At 48.2% G+C, this 24,315-nt stretch overlaps 18 protein-coding genes across 18 annotated transcripts; 10 read left to right on the top strand and 8 right to left on the bottom strand.

Annotated features, from left to right (window-relative positions):
• Positions 1 to 4: 4 nt before the first annotated feature.
• Positions 5 to 979, bottom strand: HPODL_03942 (Cytosolic Fe-S cluster assembly factor NBP35; the record flags this gene model as incomplete). Its single annotated transcript, XM_014078720.1, has 1 exon — positions 5 to 979. One exon carries the CDS (start codon positions 977 to 979, stop codon positions 5 to 7), a length of 975 nt encoding a protein of 324 aa, XP_013934195.1.
• Positions 980 to 4,446: 3,467 nt separating this feature from the next.
• Positions 4,447 to 4,947, top strand: HPODL_03940 (Glutathione peroxidase; the record flags this gene model as incomplete). Its single annotated transcript, XM_014078719.1, has 1 exon — positions 4,447 to 4,947. The coding sequence occupies one exon, from the start codon at positions 4,447 to 4,449 to the stop codon at positions 4,945 to 4,947; it is 501 nt and encodes a 166-aa protein (XP_013934194.1).
• Positions 4,948 to 5,025: 78 nt separating this feature from the next.
• On the bottom strand, positions 5,026 to 5,964 carry HPODL_03939 (GTP cyclohydrolase-2; the record flags this gene model as incomplete). The annotated part of the gene is made up of 1 exon (XM_014078718.1): positions 5,026 to 5,964. One exon carries the CDS (start codon positions 5,962 to 5,964, stop codon positions 5,026 to 5,028), a length of 939 nt encoding a protein of 312 aa, XP_013934193.1.
• Positions 5,965 to 6,110: 146 nt separating this feature from the next.
• Positions 6,111 to 6,623, top strand: HPODL_05240 (uncharacterized protein; the record flags this gene model as incomplete). Its single annotated transcript, XM_014078717.1, has 1 exon — positions 6,111 to 6,623. One exon carries the CDS (start codon positions 6,111 to 6,113, stop codon positions 6,621 to 6,623), a length of 513 nt encoding a protein of 170 aa, XP_013934192.1.
• Positions 6,624 to 7,637, bottom strand: HPODL_03938 (uncharacterized protein; the record flags this gene model as incomplete). The annotated part of the gene is made up of 1 exon (XM_014078716.1): positions 6,624 to 7,637. One exon carries the CDS (start codon positions 7,635 to 7,637, stop codon positions 6,624 to 6,626), a length of 1,014 nt encoding a protein of 337 aa, XP_013934191.1.
• Positions 7,638 to 7,726: 89 nt separating this feature from the next.
• On the top strand, positions 7,727 to 8,188 carry HPODL_03937 (Essential light chain for Myo1p, light chain for Myo2p; the record flags this gene model as incomplete). Its single annotated transcript, XM_014078715.1, has 2 exons — positions 7,727 to 7,729; positions 7,766 to 8,188. 2 exons carry the CDS (start codon positions 7,727 to 7,729, stop codon positions 8,186 to 8,188), a joined length of 426 nt encoding a protein of 141 aa, XP_013934190.1.
• A 44-nt stretch (positions 8,189 to 8,232) lies between these two features.
• Positions 8,233 to 9,480, bottom strand: HPODL_03936 (Transcription activator of gluconeogenesis ERT1; the record flags this gene model as incomplete). The annotated part of the gene is made up of 1 exon (XM_014078714.1): positions 8,233 to 9,480. The coding sequence occupies one exon, from the start codon at positions 9,478 to 9,480 to the stop codon at positions 8,233 to 8,235; it is 1,248 nt and encodes a 415-aa protein (XP_013934189.1).
• Positions 9,481 to 10,946: 1,466 nt separating this feature from the next.
• Positions 10,947 to 12,017, top strand: HPODL_03935 (Protein that binds tRNA and methionyl-and glutamyl-tRNA synthetases (Mes1p and Gus1p); the record flags this gene model as incomplete). Its single annotated transcript, XM_014078713.1, has 1 exon — positions 10,947 to 12,017. The coding sequence occupies one exon, from the start codon at positions 10,947 to 10,949 to the stop codon at positions 12,015 to 12,017; it is 1,071 nt and encodes a 356-aa protein (XP_013934188.1).
• A 50-nt stretch (positions 12,018 to 12,067) lies between these two features.
• Positions 12,068 to 13,210, top strand: HPODL_03934 (Protein dom34; the record flags this gene model as incomplete). Its single annotated transcript, XM_014078712.1, has 1 exon — positions 12,068 to 13,210. The coding sequence occupies one exon, from the start codon at positions 12,068 to 12,070 to the stop codon at positions 13,208 to 13,210; it is 1,143 nt and encodes a 380-aa protein (XP_013934187.1).
• A 688-nt stretch (positions 13,211 to 13,898) lies between these two features.
• Positions 13,899 to 15,314, top strand: HPODL_03933 (metabolite transport protein; the record flags this gene model as incomplete). Its single annotated transcript, XM_014078711.1, has 1 exon — positions 13,899 to 15,314. One exon carries the CDS (start codon positions 13,899 to 13,901, stop codon positions 15,312 to 15,314), a length of 1,416 nt encoding a protein of 471 aa, XP_013934186.1.
• A 153-nt stretch (positions 15,315 to 15,467) lies between these two features.
• Positions 15,468 to 15,911, top strand: HPODL_03932 (60S ribosomal protein L28; the record flags this gene model as incomplete). Its single annotated transcript, XM_014078710.1, has 1 exon — positions 15,468 to 15,911. One exon carries the CDS (start codon positions 15,468 to 15,470, stop codon positions 15,909 to 15,911), a length of 444 nt encoding a protein of 147 aa, XP_013934185.1.
• Positions 15,912 to 16,372: 461 nt separating this feature from the next.
• HPODL_03931 (HD domain-containing protein) lies at positions 16,373 to 17,029 on the top strand (the record flags this gene model as incomplete). The annotated part of the gene is made up of 1 exon (XM_014078709.1): positions 16,373 to 17,029. The coding sequence occupies one exon, from the start codon at positions 16,373 to 16,375 to the stop codon at positions 17,027 to 17,029; it is 657 nt and encodes a 218-aa protein (XP_013934184.1).
• A 4-nt stretch (positions 17,030 to 17,033) lies between these two features.
• HPODL_03930 (UDP-N-acetylglucosamine--dolichyl-phosphateN-acetylglucosaminephosphotransferase) lies at positions 17,034 to 18,392 on the bottom strand (the record flags this gene model as incomplete). Its single annotated transcript, XM_014078708.1, has 1 exon — positions 17,034 to 18,392. One exon carries the CDS (start codon positions 18,390 to 18,392, stop codon positions 17,034 to 17,036), a length of 1,359 nt encoding a protein of 452 aa, XP_013934183.1.
• A 72-nt stretch (positions 18,393 to 18,464) lies between these two features.
• On the top strand, positions 18,465 to 20,165 carry HPODL_03929 (uncharacterized protein; the record flags this gene model as incomplete). Its single annotated transcript, XM_014078707.1, has 1 exon — positions 18,465 to 20,165. One exon carries the CDS (start codon positions 18,465 to 18,467, stop codon positions 20,163 to 20,165), a length of 1,701 nt encoding a protein of 566 aa, XP_013934182.1.
• Positions 20,166 to 20,198: 33 nt separating this feature from the next.
• Positions 20,199 to 21,323, bottom strand: HPODL_03928 (Ribosome biogenesis protein NSA1; the record flags this gene model as incomplete). Its single annotated transcript, XM_014078706.1, has 1 exon — positions 20,199 to 21,323. One exon carries the CDS (start codon positions 21,321 to 21,323, stop codon positions 20,199 to 20,201), a length of 1,125 nt encoding a protein of 374 aa, XP_013934181.1.
• Positions 21,324 to 21,406: 83 nt separating this feature from the next.
• Positions 21,407 to 22,024, top strand: HPODL_03927 (Kinetochore-associated protein NNF1; the record flags this gene model as incomplete). The annotated part of the gene is made up of 1 exon (XM_014078705.1): positions 21,407 to 22,024. The coding sequence occupies one exon, from the start codon at positions 21,407 to 21,409 to the stop codon at positions 22,022 to 22,024; it is 618 nt and encodes a 205-aa protein (XP_013934180.1).
• Positions 22,025 to 22,031: 7 nt separating this feature from the next.
• HPODL_03926 (Nucleoporin SEH1) lies at positions 22,032 to 22,979 on the bottom strand (the record flags this gene model as incomplete). The annotated part of the gene is made up of 1 exon (XM_014078704.1): positions 22,032 to 22,979. One exon carries the CDS (start codon positions 22,977 to 22,979, stop codon positions 22,032 to 22,034), a length of 948 nt encoding a protein of 315 aa, XP_013934179.1.
• Positions 22,980 to 23,106: 127 nt separating this feature from the next.
• HPODL_03925 (uncharacterized protein) lies at positions 23,107 to 24,303 on the bottom strand (the record flags this gene model as incomplete). Its single annotated transcript, XM_014078703.1, has 1 exon — positions 23,107 to 24,303. The coding sequence occupies one exon, from the start codon at positions 24,301 to 24,303 to the stop codon at positions 23,107 to 23,109; it is 1,197 nt and encodes a 398-aa protein (XP_013934178.1).
• Between the last annotated feature and the right edge of the window lie 12 nt (positions 24,304 to 24,315).

The following is a 24,315-nucleotide window of genomic DNA, read 5'->3' as shown; positions in this document are numbered from 1 at the left end:
TTAATTAATTTTCGGATTCAATCTCGTCCCTAAGCGCGTCGACGACATCGAGAATGGCCTCGCAAGCCGGCGAGTCCGGGTATAAATCTAAAAAGCTTTCTCCTGAATCGCAGCTTCTTCCAATACGGGGGTCCAACGGAACACTGCCCAAAAACTTCAATCCCATCTCCTTGGCAAGCCGTTCTCCGCCTCCTGTGGTTGGCTTGAAAATCTTGGACTCACCACCGCAATTCGGACACACAAACCCAGACATATTCTCCACGATTCCCAGCACTTTCACGCCGGCCTTGCGACAGAAATCGATCTCTTTGCGAACATCCAACAATGCAACTTCTTGCGGCGTAGTAACAATCAATGCTCCATCTATTCCAGCGTCTTTCATGTAGTTCGTGACAGACAAGTGTTCATCTGAGGTTCCTGGAGGCGTGTCAATAACCAGGTAATCGAGCTGGCCCCAATCGACGTCCTTGAGGAACTGCTTTATCAAACCGTTTTTTTTCGCACCTCTCCAGATGATGGCGGAATCCTCCTTCGGAAGCAAAAATTGTATGGACATCATTCCGAGATTGTCACTAATGTACACAGGTGACCATCCTGAGTTCGACGCGTGGATGGATTCATTCTCGCAACCAAGCATTTTGGGGAGGGACGGCCCGCAAATATCCAAATCCATGGCACCTATTTCTAGCCCTGGATCGGCAGCAAGTGCCCACGAAAGCATCGACGTAAAAGTAGATTTCCCCACGCCTCCTTTTCCAGACAGCACCAGAACTTTGTGGTGTATATTTGCAAGACGTTTGTTTATCAAGGGCAAATCGGGATCCGGTCCTTTGGGCAAAGACTCGCAAATCTCCTTGTTAGCGCATCCAGCGCAGGCATCCGACTTTCCAGCGTTCTCACTTTCAGGACCAGGACAATGTTCTGGCTCTGGAGTGGGAAGATGAGTGTTTGTCAGACGTTGGGCAGTCGCAGTCAACATCTTGAAAGATAAAATGATTTTTTATTCTAGATTAGTAATTTTATCTTGAGGATAGACATGAGGCGGTGCACCGTGGCTAGTTGGCAAAACGCGTACAAAATGAAAATTGCAAGGAAAAAAACTCCCTGTTGCAATTTCATGGCCGAAGTACCACCCAGCTCTAGCGTTGATGCCTCTTTGGAGAGCACGCCGGCTCCTCCATTGACGGATCAAGCGCCGGTAACATATAATTACCAGCCGTTATCGCCACAGGCAAAGAAAGCCAAGTATTTCGCTGAGGGTGACAAGAAACCTTTCAACGTGCAAGAGACGGCTACGAGATTCAGGTATTTGCTGGGGTTGACTAGTCTATTTCAGCATTTTTTGGAATCCAAGGCTTCCAGTGACCCGAAGTTTGCTGAAGTTTGGAAATTGCTGAAACAGGATAAGACGGACACAAACAGATCTGGCCAGGATCACAGACATCGAAAAACCGAAAAGGAGGAGGATGCAGAGCTTCTGAAAGATGAGGAATTGTTATCGGATAATTTTGAGTTTACTGAAAGCCCTTCATATATCAATGGGAAACTCAGACCGTACCAAATACAAGGACTTAATTGGCTGATCTCGCTCAATCAGAACAATCTGTCGGGAATCCTAGCGGACGAGATGGGTTTGGGAAAGACGCTGCAAACAATTGCGTTTCTTGGTTATCTTCGATACATCAAGGGAATAGCAGGACCGCATCTGGTGATCGTTCCGAAGTCAACGTTGGAGAATTGGCAAAGAGAATTCACTAAATGGACTCCCGAGGTGGAAACGTTGGTTTTGACCGGAGATCAGCAACAGAGAAACGAAATCATCAAAGACGGCCTGATGACGTGCAAGTTTGACGTTGTTATATCTTCGTACGAGATAGTTATCAGAGAAAAGACGGCATTGAAGAAGTTCGCATGGGAGTACATTGTGGTTGATGAGGCCCATCGGCTGAAGAACGAAGACTCACTTCTGTCTCAAATTATCAGAACCTTCCACTCAAGAAATAGACTGCTCATCACCGGTACCCCTTTACAGAACAATTTACACGAACTCTGGGCTTTGCTCAACTTTCTGCTTCCAGACGTTTTTGCAGATTCGGAGACCTTTGACGACTGGTTTTCCTCAGGTGACTCGGAAAACAAAGACGAAACAATTGTTAACCAATTGCATAAAGTCCTGCAGCCCTTCCTTTTGAGAAGAATAAAGTCAGATGTCGAGAAAAACTTGCTACCGAAAAAAGAGCTCAACGTGTATGTTGGGATGACAGAAATGCAGAAAAAGTGGTACCAAAAGCTTCTAGAGAGAGACATAGACGCCGTTAATGGTGCGAACGGAAAACGCGAGTCGAAAACCAGATTGCTCAACATAGTCATGCAACTGAGAAAGTGCTGCAACCATCCATATCTATTCGAAGGAGCAGAGCCCGGTCCCCCATATACAACAGACGAGCACTTGATTTACAACTCGCAGAAAATGAAGGTATTGGATAAGATGCTGAAACGGTTCAAGGAGCAAGGTTCCCGAGTGTTGATCTTCTCGCAGATGAGTAGAATGCTGGACATTTTGGAAGATTATTGTTCCTTCAGAGGGTTTGAGTACTGTCGTATTGATGGACAAACGGACCATGTTGATAGAATTCGGGCTATTGACGAGTATTCTGCTCCCGACTCTAAAAAGTTTGTTTTTCTGCTCACCACAAGAGCTGGTGGACTCGGTATCAACTTAACGTCCGCAGACATCGTTTTTTTATACGATTCTGATTGGAATCCACAGGCAGATCTGCAAGCTATGGATCGTGCACATCGTATTGGGCAAACGAAACAAGTCAAGGTGTTTAGATTCGTGACCCAAAAAGCCATTGAGGAAAAGGTGTTGGAGAGGGCTTCTCAGAAGCTGAGATTAGATCAACTAGTCATCCAACAAGGTAGACAGATGAATGTCCAGCAAGATAAAACAAAGGCCAACTCCAAAGATGAACTGCTGAACATGATTCAATATGGTGCTGCCGATGTCCTGGGCCAGAATCTTGAGAGTTCCAAAGAAGAGGAAAAAGAACAGCTGGATGATGATGAGATAGAGAAAATTTTGATGGAGTCAGAAAAGAAAACACAAGAGCTAAACAACAAGTATTCGAAGCTCGGACTCGATGACTTACAGAATTTCACTACAGCGTCGGACTCTTTGTATGAGTGGGATGGTAAGACGTTCCAGAAAAAGGACCCAACGGTCGCAGGGCCTCTTGGAAACGTCTACACATGGATCAACCCTTCAAAAAGAGAACGTAAAGAGAATTATTCCATCGACAGCTATTATAGAGATGTTCTCAACCCAGGCCACCGGTCTGGCTCAGCGCAGCCTCAATTCCCGGGTGTCAAGCCACTCAAACAAACTCCAATTTATGACCATCAATTTTTCCCGGCACAATTATGGGAGCTGTACGATTTGGAGCGTAATTATTACAAGAGAAAAACAAAACAAACAGCGGAGTTGGCGAAGGGCCCTGGCACGGCTGAGCAACGCAAGCTCAACCAGCAGCTTGAGCAGCTCGAGATAGATCATTCGAGGGCGCTGACGGACGAAGAAGAGCAGCTGAAGCAGGAGTTGCTTACTCAAGGATTCCACAACTGGAGCAGACGCGATTTCTACCAGTTCATTTCTTTGAACGTGAAGTACGGCCGCACGGCCATTTCATCTATAGCCGCCGAGTTTGAGGATAAGACATATGAGGAGGTCAAGGAGTATGCCCAGGCGTTCTGGGACAATATTGCAAGTATCGAAGGCTACGAAAGGTATGTTGGCCAGATCGAGGCTGGCGAAGAAAAAATCAGAAAGGTGAAAATTCAGAAAGAGGCTCTGCGTCGCAAGATGGCAGAGAGTAGCTGTCCGCTGCTGGAGCTCACGCTCAAGTTCCCTCCGTCGTCGTCTCTTTCGTCGTCAAAGAGAGTTTTCAGCGAAGCAGAAGATCGGTACCTGCTAGTGCAACTTTACCGCCTGGGTCTCGACACCGAGGACATTTATGAGCGCATTCTGGAGCAAATTAGACTGAGCCCGATGTTTGAGTTTGATTTCTTCTTCCAAAGCCGAAATGCCACCGAGATCAACCGAAGATGCGCGACATTGCTGGGTTGTGTCGTGAAGGAATACGAGCGCAGCATTCCCAGCAAGCGAGAGCCGACAGCAAAAGCTGCGGGCTCAGCCGCAAAAAAGTCACGAAGGAAATAGATAGCGCGTTTGGAAGCGAGCCCCGAAAAAAATACGAGTTTGTATTCGGCGAAAAAATAGACGTTAAATGTCATACATGTATGTACCCTGGCTTTGAAATAAATTTTCTAGACCGGACAACGTCATTGTGAAAAATGCGATAATACAACACCTCGCACCAGAAGTTCGGTATTCACGAACATGTATAAAAGGGACAAAAATTGCATCGTCTGGGGGTCATCTACAACATGTCAAAGTTTTACGAATTCACCGTCACCGATAATAAGGGAAAGGAGTTCCCGTTTGAGAACCTCAAGGGCCAAGTCGTGCTTGTGGTGAACACTGCCTCCAAGTGTGGGTTCACCAAGCAGTACAAAGAGCTGGAAGAGATCTACCAGAAGTATAAGGACCAAGGGTTTGTTGTTATTGCCTTCCCATGCAACCAGTTTGGACACCAGGAGCCAGGCACGGACGACCAGATTGTGGAGTTCTGCAGCAGAAACTACGGTGTGGACTTCCCGTTGATGAAGAAGGTCGACGTGAATGGTCCTAATGCGAGCCCCGTGTTTGAGTGGCTGAAGCGCGAAAAGCCGGGTTTACTAGGGTTCAAGGGTATCAAGTGGAATTTTGAGAAATTTTTGATCGACAGAAACGGAAATGTGGTCCGCAGATACTCTTCCGTGAAAACTCCGTCCAAGATTTCCGCAGACATCGAGAGCTTGCTCAAAGAGCCAAAAAGTGCGCCCTAATTGTACCTAATATAGTAATCAATAATAATAATACTGTTTGTTGGTCAACACCGAGTGCAATCACTATACGATCTATAATCAAACGTCGGGTGTGGTAAGCAGATGGCCCATCTTCTCAACTTTAGTACGCAAATAGCCTTCCACTTCCTTAGATTTAATTCCGGCATTTTCCTGCTGCCATGCGAGCGGAATCATAGGTATCCGTTTCACCACCTTGACAGATCTGTTCTTGCCCTCTACGGCAACTATTTTATCGGGATTATTAGTGAGAAGTTGGATCTCGACCAGTCCCAAGTCGAGCAGAATAGCGGTAGCCAGCGAAAAACTTCTCTTGTCGGCAGGGTGTCTCAGCATCAAATTGGCCTGGACGGTGTCTGCTCCGAGGTCCTGCAGATTGTAAGCCTTCAATTTTTCTCCCAATCCTATACCACGGCCCTCCTGTCGCAGGTAGACAATACATCCATGGCCGTTCTCACCCATCAAACGACCAGCTTCGTCAAATTGTTCGCCACAGTCGCATCTGGCCGACCAGGCAGTCTCTCCTGTGTAGCATTCCGAGTGAATACGGACCAAAACCGGCTCTTTCAACTGGGTTTCGTTGACCATGTTTCCGTCCTCGTCGAATTTCAGCTCGATTCCGAGCACATCGTCCCTGTCAGCGATGTCTCTGCCAGGCCGGAGTTTGCCGACATATGCTCCTCTGGTCATTCTGTCATGCTGTGTCTCGCCCGGCCGACGTTTAAATAGCGACTTCGATCGGATATCTTCTCCAAAGACGATGGCCAAATGTTCCTTGTTGTCGACGTTGTTGGAGTACAAATGCAGAAATATCTCAGGACCCTGGGTAGTTGGGATCCTAGCACGAGCCACGCACTCCACGGAAGGCAATGTTTCCGGAAGTTGGTCTCTCTCGAGCTTGTGACCTTGTATTCCGTTACCATTTATCGATATTGCCTTGCTAGGCGATATAGTGGGGGATATGAGAGGCATATCTTGAAAAACATCCTGAGCGTCCATTATGTAGTATGTGTCGGGTATTTTTCAGCGTTTGTGGATCACTTTGTTTGCCCGATATTCTCTGGGTCCTGTATCGAGGGGAGAAAACTATAGGCTGGTGCAAGGCGGTAGAAAATAGTTAGACGCAATAATATATTTGGGACTTGATGCCGTTGACAGAGAAACAACGATGGATCCTCGGGGGAACTTTGGTTTTTGGTGCAATTGCAGTGTACGTGCAATCATCCAAAAACCCGCTGGTGAAACCGAAGCCTGTGATATGGCCTCCTCAGTCTGCCACAAAAAATAGGATTCTCCTTCCTGTGAGAAATAGGTCTGAACTACAGCCACTGGTGCCCTTGCACTCTCCTTTACTGATGAATTTTGTCTTCCGGGGTGATACCGCATCGAACAAGCAAACAGGGGCTCTGCAGAGAATTTTGACCTACGACATCGACGACAGCAAGCTTGTCAGCATGGTTGATGTGGAGTGCGACGAGCCGGGAAACAAGGGCCTGCTTCTTGACTACCAGGTTACCAGAATTCCGTCCATCGTGTGCTTGAGAAACCAGATCGCCCAAGGAACATTTGTGGACGACAAGCTTATTGAAAATCCCGAAGGGGAGGTGGATTACGAGAGACTTAAGAAATGGGTCGAATCGCAAGCAGCTGAAAAATAATTATTGCTGATCCCAAACCTGAATGACTTGGTCGTAGAAACTACACGTCACCATGTTGCCTGCAGTCCAGTCACCTCCGTAGACCATGGAATCGTGATCATCCTTGAACTCCTGCTCGACAATGATCGTGTCGTCAGCGGACTTGAGCATTCTGCAACCGGCATACATGGCGCAACACAGAACGCGGCCATCATTGTTGGGCCCGGGAATTAGTCTCCACACCCCTCCGCCAAGGTTTTCTCGTTGCAAAACTCTTGGCGGAACCCCAGGGATCAGATCACTGGGTGGACTGACGCGCAAATCGAGCAAGTTTAGATGGTCGTCGTAGCTCCCTGTCCACACGGTGTAAGGATGTGCACTATTCCAAGACGGTGTGGCTGGCAGCACTGAGACAATTCCTGCGTCATGTAAGCGGTCTGTCTTCCAGACAGGGAAATCTGCCATTCTGTTATCATGTGCGATCAGGTTTCTATCGTCTCCCCCTGAAAATACAACGTCTTGCAAGCCGTCAAAACAGCCAAAAGTGGAAAACCAGCATTCTAGGTCATGAGTCGTGTCGAAGTCCCTTTGGTTTATTTTCTCGCCCAGTGTGAGAACAGAACAGACTCCTGTTGTGGTGCTCAACGTGAGCACGTTTTGCCTTGTTGGATGAAAGTTGGCTGCGGTTATGAGCGTAATTTCTTCATATGCCTGATAATTTAAAGTTTCTCTCAAATGCAGATTATCGTCCGTTAATTTCCATATTTTCAGGTTTCCCATTGAATGGACGCTAATCAGCCGCGATTCGTCGAACGGGTCGAACTTGAGGTCCAGAATCGCCGATCCTGCTGCGATCTCGTTTACCTTCTGTAGCGTTTTCGTGCATTTCCATATTTCGATTGTTCCGTACCTTTCGTTATCTTTCACGAGCTTGTATGTGCCGATATAGAAGACCGTTGGGTCTGACGGGTGAATGCGAAGCGCACAGGGCGGCAAGGAGGCCTTATCAACGAGACGACGTACCACTGACGACATGGTTCTCTGGCTGAAAAAATCAGTGTGTCAAACACGACTGCACTAAAATATTTGTTTCGTGTAAACAAAATCACAAACAAATAAACAAGATGGTAAGTGCAAGAGCATCGCCAGTGCTAATATTATAGTCCGATACCAAAGCATACAAAGACGCGTTTGCCCTTTTTGACAAGAAGGGGACCGGAAAAGTGTCCAGCGAACACTTGGGCGACCTGCTCAGGGCGGTTGGACAGAACCCTACGCTGCAGGAGATTAGTGAGCTCCAGGAGTCTGTTCCGTCCGAACTGAACTACGAGCAGTTCCTCAATGTGGTCAACAGAGAGGGCGGTTTTAAAAAGGCTGGCCAGCCAGAAGACTACATCAAAGCGTTTCAGATCTTCGATAAGAACCTGACAGGATTCATTGGCGTCGGAGAACTCAAATACATCTTGACATCTGTGGGCGAGAAATTGAACGAGAACGAGGTTGACGAGCTGCTCAAGGGTGTCAATGTCACTGACGAGCAGACCGTCGACTACGTTGAGTTCGTCAAGAGCATCCTTGCTCAATAGATATCATATAATTTTGTTATCGATTTATACCTATATTACAATCGTCATGTCAGTATGGGCAGGAAGCTGGCGATTATCATCATCGGGATACCGAAAACATCCCGTTTAAGCGTCCATATGCTGGATGTGCGAATGCTTTCACCCTCGGGCGTGAGCAGTGTGCATTCTGTCATTGTGGCACCGCGAAAGTCGCCAAACGCGATTTTGGAAAAGAGCTGGAAATACTCGACACACGATTTGTCGTCCATGATCTCAACGGCAAAAGTCGATTTCCCCAGTAGCTGCTCTTTGCTCCATCCAGTAAGCACGCAGAACTCATCGCCAACGTAGGCGATCTGCGACGTACGCCGCCAGACAAGTGTCGGTGTTCCTGAGATCGCTATGTACGCGTCGTACTCGAGCAATGTGCGCTGAAAGCACTGTTCGGCGAAAATAAGGTCATCTCCCTTCAAATGGATCATCCCGGCGATGAAAGAGGGCCGGTACTCCGACATGGACTTGGACATTGACACCAGGTGCTTTTTATCGAATCGTTTTCGTAGATATAGGTTGAGGTCATGGTACGGCTGAACGTAGTTGAAAGGAGCAGTGATTTTGGAATATATCTCGGAAGGTTCCTTGAACTGCAGTCCACAGGGTGAACTGGCGAGCTGGTGCTCCTCTGGCTGAGACACCGCGACAGAGAAAGAGATAGCCGACTGCTGATTGCGCTCGTTGAATTGCATGGGGTTCATTTGCCGATACTGCGAAATCTGCTTAACCACCTGTGGAAATGTCATGTGAGCGCCTATAAAATACTGGTTAGTCATCGGGTCGCACTGAGGCCCCATGTTCTGCATTTTGTACATGTTGATCTGGTTCGTGTCGGGTGCAAACATATGGCGATTCTGGTACATGGGGTTCTGGAAGTTTACGCTGTCGTTGGTGTCCTCAGATGCAGAATTGCTGACGGCAGGGCTGAAAAATTGGCTGGACTGTTGGTTGTCTGGACTAAGAAAATCCTGATTAATGATGTTGCCCAATGTCGCATACTCCATGTCTGCTGCCGATGACATAAATGGTCTGCGCTTCTCCCGCATCGTGGGCGGCAGGTCCGGCCCGGACGTCTCGCCCGTTAGATACTTTTTCGTTTTTCGCGGGGCATCCATGCACGTTTCGGCCGTACCCTTGCTTATACACCGTGCACAGGGACGGCCATCATCGCACGTCACGTGAGCCTTACGGCAATGGTTGCACGCTCTGGACACTTTCTTCCTGACATTGCGTCTTCTCTTGGGCGGGGACGTGCTCATTTTAGATCAGATACATGACAATAACAGTTCGGAGGTACGATGTAATTTTTGTCTATTTTTTTATGAGGGACATCCTTACATAGTATTTCTCTCGGAGTAGCCAGCTGCCATTTCGCGAGAGCTCGTCGTCCACTCTCAACGACACGTTATGCGGGTATTGTTCATCGGACACTGTCATTAAAGGAGTGCATTTTTGCAACTTTCAGTGGACAATGCTAATTTAATGTCGAAGTCAACTTTGGCTACAACCAGACCTTGGTAGCTCGAGACATAACGTGTCCAGCAAAATGGAGTGAACCAATTCAAAGCCAGCAATGAATGTTTATCACTTTTCACTGACGAGGGCCGGAACAAAAACCTACAGGACCGGTATTAGTTCTATTTTGATACTCCATGATAGCTCAATAGCTTAACTTCTACAGATCTATGCAGTTGGAGGGAAGCCATACACGTCGCCTATAAAACTGTCCTCTGTCATTTTCAGTTGGTATATTCTTCCACTCAGATCGTTCTTTGAGATTTCGCTCTTTGAGGTCCTTTATAAGAGAGCTGGATCAGATCTTCAGATCTAAGCTTAGACCATACCAGTCCTCCAACTCGGCTCCAGTGTCGTCCATAAAACTTGCAACCAACACACTGATACCATGACTCTATAACTGTCTCTTTCATGTACACATTCTTTTTTCCGTCTGCTTTCTCTGCAGGTAGCGACTTCAGCTGCCGTACTTGCTTGCAAACTTGAAACTAATCGGGGCTGTGTATTTGCGCTCAACACTGGGCTCCCGTAGTATGTGAAGCCGCATGTGGTAATCAGGGCTTAGACAAGCTGTGCTGTTTGGTGCCTCGTGACGTTTTCCGTTTGTGTGTATATTGCGTGCCATCGTGCTCGTCGGCCATCAGCTAGACGTCTCTTCCGACATTTTTCTCTATTGTATATACCTGGGCTCATACTTTGGCCAGTCGTGCTCGCGCCTCCGCTGGTTAAAACTTTCTTTGCATCATACGCAAGCTACCGTAGTAGGTTGTCATCTTAGGACTTGCGGATGATTTACTCACGTCGCATTATGCTACGTCTCAGCTATTTGGTGACTTTTACCTGCTGCTACCGTGGTCCAGACGGTCAAGAGTAAAACCACAATATAAGAGGCCTGGGTGAAAGATACGCAGTAGAATTGCAATCACTCGGTCCAGCGACTACCTGCTCGAAGGCCTATACTAAATTGTTAGGTCGTCGCCAAAAATTGATAAGAAAAACTGCTACCTTTAAAGATGGGATCCACAGACTGCTGTTACTGGAGCGAGAAAAGAAAGAATTCATTTAATGAACGGCGGAAAAGCGTTACTATAAGGTACAGTTTGAGCTGCCAAACTTAGACAAAAACATGCCCTGAACAAAATTATGCCTTCGTCATTAGAAGTTCGTTTCGACAAGGCATATTTTAAGTTATTTCGAAAAATTTTAATCCATGTCTCTCACAGATAAATTTGCCAACCTTAAAGTGGCTCAAGACCTTTCGACCGAGGAGCTTGCCTTACGCGATCAATGGGTCACCCTCAGCAGCCGTATTGAGGAGAATTTGACCCAGCTCAACGACTCTCTGAGATCGAAAACCTACATCGTTGGTTTGAAACCATCGGAAGCAGACACCGCCGTTTTCGAGCATGTTTTTCCGCTCGCACAAAAGTGGACCTCCGTGGAGGATTTGGCCAAGTACAGACACATTATCAGATGGATTGATCTGATCCAAAACCAGATCGGTGTTGAAAATAAGCTTACGATCGACTACTCTGTTGATTTGCCAAGAGAGGTTAAGGAAAAGAAGAAGAAGGATGCTAAGGACTCCAAGGACGAGCAGAAAAGTAAAACAAAGGAACAGCCAAAAGAGCAGCCAAAAGAGCAGCCCAAGAAAGGAAAGCCAACCGACGAGGCTTCTCTTGCTGCTGCCAAAGCTGCTAAAGAGGCCAAGAAGGCCGCTAAGGCCAAAGCTAAAGCTGAGGCCGATGCGGCCAAGCCTGCTGCTGCCGGTCCAGACCCTTCGATGGTGGACTTCAGAGTCGGGTTCATTGAGAAGGCCATCAAGCACCCTGACGCCGACGCGCTGTACGTCTCCACCATCCACATGGGCGACGAAGAGGGCCCAAGAACCGTTTGTTCTGGCCTGGTGAAATATTATCCTTTGGAGGCCATGCAGCAGAGATATGTGGTGGTGATTGCCAACTTGAAGCCGGTCACAATGAGAGGAATCAAGTCGTCTGCCATGGTTCTGTGTGCTTCTGAGGGCGAGACTGTGGAGTTCATCAACCCACCAGAGGGCGCCAAGGCTGGAGACAAGGTTTTCTTCGAAGGTTTTGACGGTACTCCAGAAAAGCAGCTCAATCCTAAAAAGAAGATCTTTGAGCAGGTGCAGCCTAACTTCAGCACCAATGACAAACTTGAGGTTATTTACAAGCAAGAAGGAAAGCCAGATGCTAGATTGGTCACCAAGGACGGTAAGGTCTGTAAGGCCGCCTCACTTGTTGGTGCTTCCGTGAGATAAATGCGTAATATATACACAGCCTGCAAAAAAAACTAATTTATATTTAATTCATGAAGCTAGTGCATTCTTCTTTCCAGAAGGACAAGAGCGGGTCTGTGAGTCTTGTTCCTCAGGATGGTGAGGATCTGTGGACGCTATACAACCTGATTGCGAAGGATGACGAGGTGCGGCTGAAAACCCATAGAAATATCAAAAAGTCCCCATCTGACAAGCCAGTGCGCAAGCTTATTACTCTCTCGCTCAGTGTGGAGAGTGTTGACTTTACACCCAGTGATGAGGTGATGCGGATCAAAGGACGCACCGTGGAGCAGCACGAAGACGTTCCACAGGGCTCCTACCACACTGCAGAGTTGGAGTTCAACCAAAAATTCACGCTCTATAAAAACGACTGGGACGACATCTCTCTGGACTTGGTCAACAAATCTTGCTCGATAGAGGCCAAAGCTGAGATTGGCGCAGTGGTATTACAGGAAGGTGTTGCCCATTTGTGTCTGATTACAGAGAACATGACCATTCTAAGGTCCAAAATCGACAAGTCGATCCCCAAGAAGAAGCGAGGAGACTCGAGCGCCCACGACAAGGCCCTAAACAAATTCATGGAAACGGTGGCCGAATCAGTGATCCGTAACTTCAACATTGACAAGCTGCAGGTCATCTTGCTTGTTTCTCCGGGTTTCAGCGCCCGTCAGTTGTATGATAAAATATTTAGCATCGCCGTGAGCAACCAGGACAAGTCTCTCATCCAGTCAAAATCTAAATTCGTTGTGGCCCACTCGTCCACTGGGTACCTACAGGGACTCGAAGAAGCATTGAAAACGCCTGAGCTCCAAAAACAGCTTTCCGACACCAAGTTCCAGCACAGTGTGATGCTGTTTGACGAGTTTAGCAAGCTGCTGAACGACGACGAGGGGAAGGCATGGTATGGAGAGGCAGAGGTGACAAAGGCAATAGAGCTGCAAGGAGCAGTCCGCACGCTGATGATCACAGACACATTATTTAAAAGTGATGACATTGCGCAGCGCAAGAAATACATCCATATGACGGAACAGGTGAAAGAGCATGGCGGGGAGGTTGTCATTTTCTCCAGTCTACACGACAGTGGCGAGCAGCTAAACCAGCTGACCGGAATAGCCGTGATCCTGAACTATCCTGTGCCGAACCTGGATGACGAAGAGGAGCCCACAGTCTGCTAATTGAATCTTTCGTGCAATTTTTTGGGCTCGATCCCAAACACCCCATTTATGTACCACACGTAACCCCCACGTAAGAATGTCACTGCATCTTGGGCCACGCCGAGCACTAGTCCGTATTTTCCACCTTTTCGAATGTACTGTTTGGCCTGCACAGGCTTCATGCCCAAAGCCCAGGCGTAAAAGAACCCCGTCAATGTGGTGGCAGCCATAGTATTGCAGAAATCCTTTAGGTGGCGTACCTCGTCGAGTAGTGCCTCTGTTCCAAACAAGACAGCCGTGAACAATCCAATCTTGCCGGCTGTTTTGGCCCCAAGCACAAACGATTGCGCAAAACAGTAGTATCCTTTCCGTTTGTGATACATAAACCAGCCGTTTCTGTTTGTCGGCAGCCGATGCGAATTGCTAGCCAAAAACCGAAGTCCTGCCTCCCTGTACCCAAACACCATTCCCGACAGCCCGCCCACCAGGGCTGCCGAAGAAACAAGCAATGGCACGCGAATTCCAGGCGGAAGGCCTAATCGCTCGTTCTGGGACGAGCCAATGACCTCGGCCACCGCGTCGCGTACCGAAAGGTTGTCGATCTCTTCTGTGGTGAAAGACATTGTGGGGTTGAATTTTCCACTGGCCCCGTGCAAAGGTGTACACGATAAGATAAAGTTGACATCTTTGAAGGTTGTTCCCTCTGAGCATGAGCCGCAATACCGCCACCCCTACTACTCCTTTGGTTTTGCCAGCTGCTCAGGATGGCTACACGGCCGCATTGGTCACTTCTGTCGGGCTGGTCTGTTTAAATTCCATCCAATACGGATTCCACATGTCAGAGCTCAATGCTCCTGAGGAGCTCATCAAGCAGGCGCTGGGACTCGACAGTTCACAAGTAGGCTTGCTCACTTCGATCTTCTCCATTGGTGGCCTGATAGCGTCCACGTTCGCTGGTCAAATCAGCTCCCGTCTCGGTCTAAGATCCAGCTTTCTCGTCACAGCTGTCCATTACACTATAGGCTCGTATCTGGAGTACAACGCTCAGACCTATCTGTGGATGCTGTTTGGGCGGTTTGTGAGTGGACTGGGTGCAGGGTGTGCTTTGGTGTTCGTTCCGCTGTACATCAACGAAATTGCGCCGGTTTCCTTGCGAGGCGTGCTGGGATCAATGAACCAGGTCAGCATCAACTTGGGGATTCTGCTCGCACAGGTGCTGGCCATTCGGTGGGCTACAGAACTGAACTGGAGACTAATTTTGGGGTCAGGAGCGGTTCTGGCAGCATTTACGCTGCTTCTCTCGCTGCTGCTACTGGAAGAGTCTCCCAAATGGCTCATTCTCAATCAGGGCAACGAAACCGGAGGCTTGCGCATTTTGAACAAGCTCAGAGGCAACAATACCTTACAATGCGCGCAAGAGGTTCAAATCTGGAAGGAAGAGAAGAGAAAACATGCGCAGCTCATAGAGTCTAACCCGTCGCTCAAGACACTGTCGTTCTACACTTATCTGACAAACCCAAACTACAGAAACTCGCGCATGGTTTCGACGGTGCTGATGGTGGGACAGCAGCTTGCTGGAATCAACTCAATTGTGTTTTACGGAGTCAAGATCCTGACAGGGCTGTTCCCAGCACATGCTGTTGCAATCAACTGTCTTATCAGCCTCGGGAACATGCTTATCACTTTCGCCGCATCGTTGTTTCTGGACAGAGTTGGCCGCAAACCAATGCTACTTGCCTCAGTGGCAATCATGGGCGTGGCGTCCGCGTCACTCAGTCTCGGCATTATTTCTGGCAACTCTGCGCTCACATTGCTCGGAGTCTTCGTTTACGTCGGCTCTTTTGCTATTGGATGCGGACCTATCCCATTTTTGATGATTAGCGAGTTATCACAGGTGGAAATCAAAGACCTGGCCCAAAGCTGGGGAACAGACTGCAACTGGATCAGCTGCTTTGCGGTCGGCTTTCTTTTCCCTATTCTCAACTCTTCCATAGGAGGATACACGTTTCTGCTGTTTGCAGCTGTCTGTGCAGGATTCTACGCGTTTATCTACAGGGCAGTACCCGAAACCAAGGGCAAGAGCACCTACGCCGAGGTCTGGGATATCCGAGGAGATAGATACTGAATATGTCTTGTTCACGTGACTTTATTAGCGGGTTCGAGGGTTGTGCGAGCTGAAAAAATATTTTACTGACCCGATTTGTGAGCATGGTGAAAAATGGCAGAGAGTAAAATTATAGTGAAAATTGGTAAAGTCAAATAATTTCTTCCACCAAAGATGCCTACCAGATTAACCAAAACTAGAAAGCACAGAGGACACGTCTCGGCCGGTAAAGGTCGTGTTGGAAAGCACAGAAAGCACCCAGGTGGTAGAGGTATGGCTGGTGGTCAACACCACCACAGAACCAACTTGGACAAATACCACCCAGGTTACTTTGGTAAAGTCGGTATGAGATACTTCCACAAGCAACAAGGCCATTTCTGGAAACCAGTCATCAACTTGGAGAAGCTCTGGTCGTTGGTGGAAAACAAGGATGAGAAGCTTGCTTCTAGCAACAAGGACTCTGCCGTTGTCATTGACACGTTGGCTTCTGGTTACGGAAAAGTTTTGGGTAAGGGAAGATTGCCAAATGTTCCAGTTATTGTCAAGGCCAGATACGTTTCGAAGTTGGCTGAGGAGAAGATCCGTGCTGCCGGAGGTGTTGTTGAGCTTGTTGCTTAAGTATGCGAATAATAAATGAGCATGAGGAGAGATTGTAGGTAGGCCAAGTCAGCCATAGGGAGCTGTGTACTGCTAGTTTTGTTCTGGCCTTAAAAGCGGATTTTGACATACGCTGTATGTCATTATTCAACGCTATGATATAGGCTATAGTTCGTGCCTAAGACAGTGTCTCCAAGGTGTCAATGTAATTACAGCCAGGTTTTTCAGAGCGGAAGTTCTAACGAGAGCCCAGAGCCCAGAGCTTACTCCTCGTAGTGTTTGTGTTTCAACGCCTGACCAGCATGCGGAAGCCTACAGCACCTGAAGCTGGTCCGGTTTGGCATGTTATCAATTACACCTCGCACCTAGATGGTTACGTGAGACGTTGGTAAGCCAGCGTGCATTGTTTATATATTTATTTTTCCAACATTCTTTCGCATTTTTGTCGCTCTTTCAGGCTGGCGGCTCGCACACTATCAACTATGACGACGTCTGAGTGGGACCCCCGGCATGCTCTCCCTGCTGATATTCGGAAACTTTTGACTCCGGCCGAAGCTAACGGAAAGAATTACAACTACATTAATGCATTTTATCAGATCGCATCGCTACTGAAGCAACAGAAGCGGACTGGCTGGATCGACCACCAGGTCCCCAACCCTGAGAGTATTGCAGATCACATGTATCGAATGTCTATCATAGCGATGTCGTTGAACGGCGATGCATTTTCTCAAAAGCCTGATCTGACCAAATGTGCCAAGATCGCGCTTGTGCACGACATAGCAGAGAGTCTGGTTGGCGATATCGTCCCTCACGATGCCAATATTGACAAGAAAGAGAAAAATAGACGAGAATACAGCACGATTCTCTATCTGAGCGAAGTCATCAAGCCATATAATGCAGCCTTTTCCGAGGAAATCGTGCAACTTTGGCTTGATTATGAGGACCAGCGTAACTTCGAAGCCTCAATAGTCAAGGACATTGACAAGTATGAGATGCTGATCCAGGCATTTGAGTACGAGAAAGCCACGAAGAAGTCTCTCGATGAGTTTTTCCGCTCTCGGGCGTTGATCAAGCATCCAGAGATCCAGGGCCTCGCCGACAGTTTGCTGGAAGAGCGGAAAGCGTTTTGGGGTGCATAGACATTTAATTATATCTGTTCAGCATGCTCCAGGAGTTGTCGAAACCAAAAAGCATAGGTGCAAGGGTGTGTCGAAGCACGAGCATGAAGAAGCCGGTTGCAAATTGCGTGGCCAGCAAAAGCGTGCACAGTTTGTCCTCTCTGATTGGGCCAGTCCACACGATAAATAGGTTTATGATGGTGAGGTTAGTTGTCTTATGAATCACCCATTCTCCGTCTTGGTATTCTTTGACCACTCCAATGAGCTTTAATTTCTCGAGAAATAAAACTACTGGGACCAGTCTTGAGTTTAGCGGTGGATTTTGCCTACCCTTCTCGCTCGTAGCGTCTATCTGCCCATACTCCGTGTATGAGTTGTAAAGCAGGCCGTCTTCTTCGTTGAACTTTGGCAGCCGGTGACGTGGACACGGTATGAGTCCAAAGAGTTGCGGAGCCGAGTAAACGAAATTGACGATCTGCGGCAGAAAAAATAGCATCAGTGTCTTTGCAAAATGGCCCGAGATACCGACGACCGCAAACACCATGCCTCCAAAGTAGCACCAGGTGTCTCCAACAAACACTCTGGCCGGGAACCAATTGTACTTGAGCAGACCCAGAGCAATGCCGACAAATGGGATGAGGAAACACATGCTGAGCAGGTGGATCGAGTAGCTTGGCGACTGGATAGTTCCTATGGACAGGTAAAACAAGTCATTGAGCAGCAAAAGCCCAGCAATGACGACTGTCTGTCCAACCTCCAGTCCATTGATACCTGCCAGAATGTTGACAGAGTTTGGACAGAAAATAGCCACAGACGCCATGTAAAAGTAGTAGAAGTAGCCCAGGTCGACGGAATTCGTCTCCAAGTGTAGCCATTGCTGGAGGAAGTGCGGAATCAGGATCGCTGTAACTCCGAAGTCGACGTAGTACACGATGAGCAGCGGAATCGAGGCGACGGCAGGCAGGAAAAACTTGTGGCGCCATCTGATGTCAAATAAATCGTCCATCAGGCCAAGCAGGATCATCGACATTAGCGAAAGCAGACACCCTAAATACGTCGATAGCATTTTATGGGGGAACATTCCAGACAGACCGTTCTGGTCAGACCCAAAGATAAACATGAACGGGATAAACAGGATCATCACAAACATGTATGTGATGGCTGGGATGATGCCCATTGTCTCTGGAATGAGCGGTTTCCCCGGCTTGGACAGGTCCCTGCCTCCCAGGCCACGTTTTAGAAATGCAGTGGTGACGGCCGGAATCAGCGAGGTGGTCATCTGGTATCCGAGGATGGCAAACCCTATGGCTGCCTGTATGGGCTGAAATGACTCATTGGTGAAGATGAGCGCAAGGGCCACAACAGACACTGCGAGGGACAGCATTGGAACAATTGAATATATATTGGGTCGATAAAAAACGACGATCGGCCTGAAAAAAATGATAGGAATTATATTATGGACCATCTGGACATTCCTATAGTGGCGTATCCGCCGTTCAAGCTGCGGTCTAGTTTGATCGACAAGGACCCTGTTATCTGGCAGCACTTGCTGGAGAGTTATATCGACCTGTTCGAGAAACTGATCGTGATCTCGACCAAGAAGGGCGTCAAGCTTAGTTTGAAGAGCCAGCAACAATTGACCGCATTCATGAAGGTGTATCTTTCCGAAACAAGCGAGGAAAGCACGAAGATCTTCTCACTTGGGGCAATTAACCCGGAAATAGTCAGAAACCAGAAACGGCTCAAGATCGTCGTTTTTCAGTTCATTAAGATTTACAACCTGGTCAACCTCAAGCTCGCGGGCGAGTCGGTTTGGGATTTCTGCAAGGTTTATTTACGTCTTGCGTACGAGAACATGAATGTGAACCAGTCGCTGATCAGTGTGGGAATAGTGCGAGACCTCGTGGAAGGAAGAGTGAGGTCGAAGATCACGTCCAAATCCGATGACGTCTCGCTCGTCAAGTCTCTCCAGGACTATTTGAGGCTGCGGATCAGCGATACCAAATTCAACCGCATTGATTTGGAGACCTTGAGTATGCTTCTTGGACAGAAAATCAAAAACAGAGGAAGCAGTAAGCAGCGTGTCGTAGTTGGACGCGGACAGCAGGACGGTTTCAGCGAACGGTTTGTCAACGCTCACTGGATTGACATTTTGGAAAGACTCTACAACAGAGGAGACTCATTGCATGCCCAACAGTGTTTTGAAATTGCGCTTGTCTCGTTTGTCAGTCTGACGTCTGCCAAGATAATAAATCTAGTGAAAGACCTAGGAGTTGTTTCGAGAGCGCAATTGATCAGAAACTATCCTCTGGTGGCGCGCATAATTCTCTCGAGCAAGTTCCAGGACATGAATCCGGACCTGAGGACTAAGCTTTTTGAAAGCAAGAGTCCATTCGACCAGCACAAAATACAGAGTCTGCTCGACGTTTTCCCGCAACTCACGGAGGCTCAATGCAAAACGCTTTTGAAAAAGTACAAAACCGTGGAAGAGGCGATGAACAAGGTGTTGGAGGGAGAAGAAGTCGAAGAGTACACGGAAAAGAAGAAAGCCCGTGTCCAGTTTGGAAAAAAAGACTTTTCACTGAAAGCTGATAGCAAGACTCAGCGTCAGTTGAAAAAGAAAACGCTTGAAAACGCGCTGCGCATGCTGTATGAGTCCGCCGAAGACGAGCCGGATGATACGTACGACGACCAGGATCTCACCACAGGAGCGGGCAGCCTGGCTAAAGACGAGGATTATGAGTCGGACGAGGAGTTTGCAGAGAGCAAACATGCAAATCACGAGAAAGACCAGACCATGGAATCGCTGGACCTCAAGCTATTGCAAATATTCAAGTCTAATCCGGAGGCCTTTGACCGCAGCTCTAGATACACAAACTACAGAAACCAGCTGAAGAACGAGCTCAAATGGACGGACGAGCAAATAGAAGGCTGGGCGCGCATGCTTGAGCGCAACCCGCGGCGCTTCAAGCTGCTGGAAGAGAAATTGCTCGATGTTGGTGGTTCGTTGAACGGATCTTTGAGTCGCACAAAGTTTCAGCAGGACAAGCACCAGGAAAATGAGGGAAGTGGCTCGAAGCCCAAAAAATCTTTCAGAGGCGGCCGTAGCAACAGAAAACTAGGCCATGACCGCAAAATGGCTAAACAATTTAATTAGCATATTAATATATGGATTTTATTAAAAATGCCACTATTTAAGTTTCCGTCTCTTTCTCTTCTCAGCTAAAGAGCTTTGTAACCTCTGCCACATTTCCTCTTCGTCGCTCGACTCGTCATCTTCGCCCTCTTCCTCCAAGTGATTGTGTTCTTTGGCCTTAGGTTTCACCTCCTGAGGCTTCTCTTCTGGCTGCTCCTCGTTTGCTTCCACCAACCAGACATCGCTAATTTGAGTGCCCATATACACCTTGGCTATGGTGTTTCTGGATCCAAGATCAAAGCATCGAACATACCTGTCAAGGCCGCCAGTTGCCAAAACGTTATCCAGAACATGGACCGCCTTGATCGATCCCACAGCACCCTGGAACTTCCCGAGCATGCTGCCATTTTTGAAATTAAATTTTGCGGTCGTGACGTGGGTGTCGGAGCAAACAATCTCACAGTCGTTGAGCTTAGCCATGGTGATCAGCGGTTTGTCGGAAAGCTTGAAATTGAGAACAGGCCTGCGTCCCTTGGTCGAGTCATAATATCTCACGTGACCGTACCTTGTGACGGTAATTAGTTTGTAGACGTCCGGCTCGTCTTGTGGGTCCGTAGCAAACGCAACTTTGGATATCCAAATTGGCTCGCGTAAGTCCAGTTTGTTATTTGGAACATTCTTGCCCCGAAACAGAACCTCCATGGTATCCAGCTTGATGACAGTGAGGTCGGTTTCCTTTCCACCATATGCAAAAATTCCTGGTCTTGAGACGTCTCCGCAAAAACTGCTAAGCGGCCCCTTGAGCTTGGTGGTTGTGTGTACCCAATTTTCGGGCTCTATTATACTCAGGTTGCCAGCTTCCGTACAAGCATATATTTTGTCGCCAAGTTCGAATAGAGACACAAAAACGTCCTCTGCGGAGGCAGAAAGACTGCCAATTTTCTTCACTTCTGCGTACTCATCCTCAGAGTTGTATATACATATGCTTCCCCCTTGTCTAGCTGCTACCACATAATTCTTGTATAGAATAAAATGCTGGATTCTGGTGTTCCTTGTCTCCTGACAAAACGTTTTTATCGACGTCGGCTGGGGAGCTTGTTGTTTTGAAGTGTCTGTTCCTTTGACGCAGATGACCTCCTTAAGCGCACCCGACTCCTCAGCAGAGACCAGAAGCTTCATGATTTATTTGAAAAATCTCTATCTGAATTTTTTTCTCAAGGCTGTGTTTGTTGTAAACAAATAATATACAATATTTATTTTGAATGAGCACCAGAGGCAACCGAAAGTCCAGAAAAGTGGCCAAAGAGCCTCCCGAGACTCTCAAGTATGTGCGATTCGACGGTTTGCGCAAGGCGGCAGAGTTTTCGCTTCAGGAAACCGTCAACAAATTCAACGTTGAGAAGCTCGTCGAATGTTATCCGGGGGTTGATCGCGAGACTTTGACGGATTTCCATCAGCAAATCACCGAAATGTGGACCAGCAAAGCCTTGGACGAGTTCCAAGGCATATTTCTGGAAAAGGACCTGGAACAAAAACTCAATGAGCTCGACGAGATTATATTCGAATCGCGACAACGGCAACAGCGCAACGACCCCCCATTCCTTATTCACAAGCTTAGTGCCGGAGAAATCGTGCAGACAAAACTTGCAGACGCCAAACAGCGGTCGATCAGCACCCTAAGCGACAAACTTGAGCTGTTGCGACAGGAAAATGATGCTCTGGTGAGCCAGGTGAGACAGATGCACGACGAAAGTGCACAGAATTTCCAGGCAGTGGAGCAGTCTGTTTTGCATCTGGAGGAGTTGGACCGGATGAGGGACCAGCTGAGCGACGAACGGTTCAAACAGCTGCTCAAATATATCACTGAGAAATGTTTCTAGCGGCTCACTACGACTGAGCACTTATGACACTCATGCACTGGAAGTTGTTGGCATAGTTGGACTTGTACAGTCTGATCTGGCCGTCGTCGCCGCAGCTGCTAAGAATCGTTCCTGTGAGGTTCCAGCTCACTTTCCAGACCTCGCCCCTATGGTCATTGAACGATGCTAGCAGCTCTATTTCAAACTCGTTGTCACGTTTCTCAACAAGCTTGAATATCCGCATAAACCCGTCTTTGCACGCTGTGGCAATCAGGTGGTATGAGCGACCCATCGAGGGCGCCCACGAAACTGACCGGATCAGCCCGTTGTGTTCGGGAAGCACGACACCCTGATGGAACTTGTTGTCTGCTTCGTCCTTGTAATATATGTAGGCTTGATCTAATGCACTCACAACCAGCTTCTCTCCTGAAAATCGCGAAGGACACCATGACAGCGAGAAGTCGCTCTGCAAATGCGAAGCTACAGACGAGTTGAGCACGTTTATCTCGTGCACTAGGGTCCAGCTCTTGAGATTTGCCGGATCCAACGAACAGTAGATGCGAAGCTTGCCATCCGACCCAATGGTACCCACGCCAAGGCCTAGATGCGAAGGCATGAAGCAGGCGTCGTATAACGGTCCGTGAGAGTCTGCAATCGTGCAAAGACGCCTCCATCTTCTTCCAGATCCAGCAGGCTCCTCAAACCGTTCTTCCCAGATTTTGAGTGTGCGGTCGTACGAAATCGATAGCAGCAGATGGCCAAACTCGGGATTGGCAAAATCGACCTTGACTATGGTGGAATCGTGCGCTTTCCACGAGTCATTGAATATCCAGGACGAGCTCTCAGCGTCCAGATCGAACACCTTCAAATGCTGGTCCGCAGAGCACGTGGCCAGCTGGCGGCCGTAGTAATCGTACTGAACGTCTAGCACAAGGTCCTCGTGATGGGTCAGAAAAGGCTTGACAGTGTCTTTCATAAGACGAGATATTAAATGGAATAAAACAAAATATACTATCGGTATTTCGACTCGAGGTTGAATTTACGTCGATCGACGTGTTCATATACAGTGTTGCAAAGTTATATATAAGTGTCCAGGACCGGATTCAGTCAGAGTAATCGCTCGCTGTGCGGTCGTCGTCATCTGCCGCAGACTTCGACGTGAGCCCGAGCCCTTTGAGTCCGTTCCGTTGGGGAGATTTGAAAATATGGTTTTTCGCGTTGTCCTCGTCTTCGAGCTCCGTTTCTTCGTCCGTTTCCTCATTTCCAGCGTTGCGTCTTCTGTCAAATGACAATAGTGGCGGTTTCTGCAACCCAGCGGGGCGGGGAGGCGAAGGAGATTGCGAGCCAGAGTATTTGACGGGCGAAGAAAGCGATATCAGAGACATGATGGCCTCCTGCTCAAGCTTGCTATCAGAAGCAGAGCGCTGGTGGCTGGCAGGAGGCAGCATTGATCGCGAGTCGATGGTCAGCTTTGGTCGTTCGGGCGAAAGTGCTTTGTACAAAGCAGACTCAGCAGATCCCTGTTTACTAGCCAATTCGTCCAGCTTCAGCTTCGATGCTTTGCGGCGCGCAGGAATAGCGTGGCTGGTAGGGCTAGAAGGGGCTGCGATTCTGTGCTCGGCGTTCATGGTCGGCTGATTGTATGTAGGAAGCTGGTCGGTCCTCATCTTCCAGAAATTGTCCTGTTGTTTCCTGTCCTGAGGTGTGAGCATCTTTCGCGACTTCTCCTCCTCAAGGTTTTTCTCCAGCTCTGAGATCGATTTGGCTGACCATCCGTGCTGGATTTTCACATTGGCGTAATTGAGCCTCGTTTTCAAGTTTTCCGATATCTCTTTAATTTCGTTGTCATTCTTCTTGTGCACACGGAATGGCGAGCTTCCGGGCTGACGCTTAGGAGACTTTAGCAGACTGTCATGGAAAACATAGTTGTTCAATCTCTCGGGAGATTTGTTGAGTATCTTGTTGAGCTCGACCGACCGTCGTTTCAGGTCGACATCGTTTCGATTGACATCCGGCGACTTTAGTAAGCTGTAGAAGTCTGTGCTTCGCCGTTTTGAAGGAGTAGCCCCGGAATTCATGTGCGTGGGTGACAGTAACGGAGTGCCTTCAGGCATCAACTGATGCGGTGTACGCTCGGGAGTCTGGGGAAAGGGGGCCGCGTCGAAAGTTGCATTCTTCTTCAAAGACGGCGTAGTTGGTTCTTTTATCTGAGTCATGGTGTGTTCGGGGCCGATATTATTAAAAGTCGCTATGTTAGAGGAGTTGGGGAGGCCGGTAGGCGTGTCTTCGGATGAGTTCATATAATGGCTGTG

The sequence above is a fragment of the Ogataea parapolymorpha genome, chromosome V (assembly GCF_000187245.1).
Source record: "Ogataea parapolymorpha DL-1 chromosome V, whole genome shotgun sequence".
Classification (NCBI taxonomy): Eukaryota; Fungi; Ascomycota; class Pichiomycetes; order Pichiales; family Pichiaceae; genus Ogataea; species Ogataea parapolymorpha.
The sequence above is the reverse complement of the archived record's forward strand: the minus strand, read 5'-3'. Positions and strand labels throughout refer to the sequence as shown.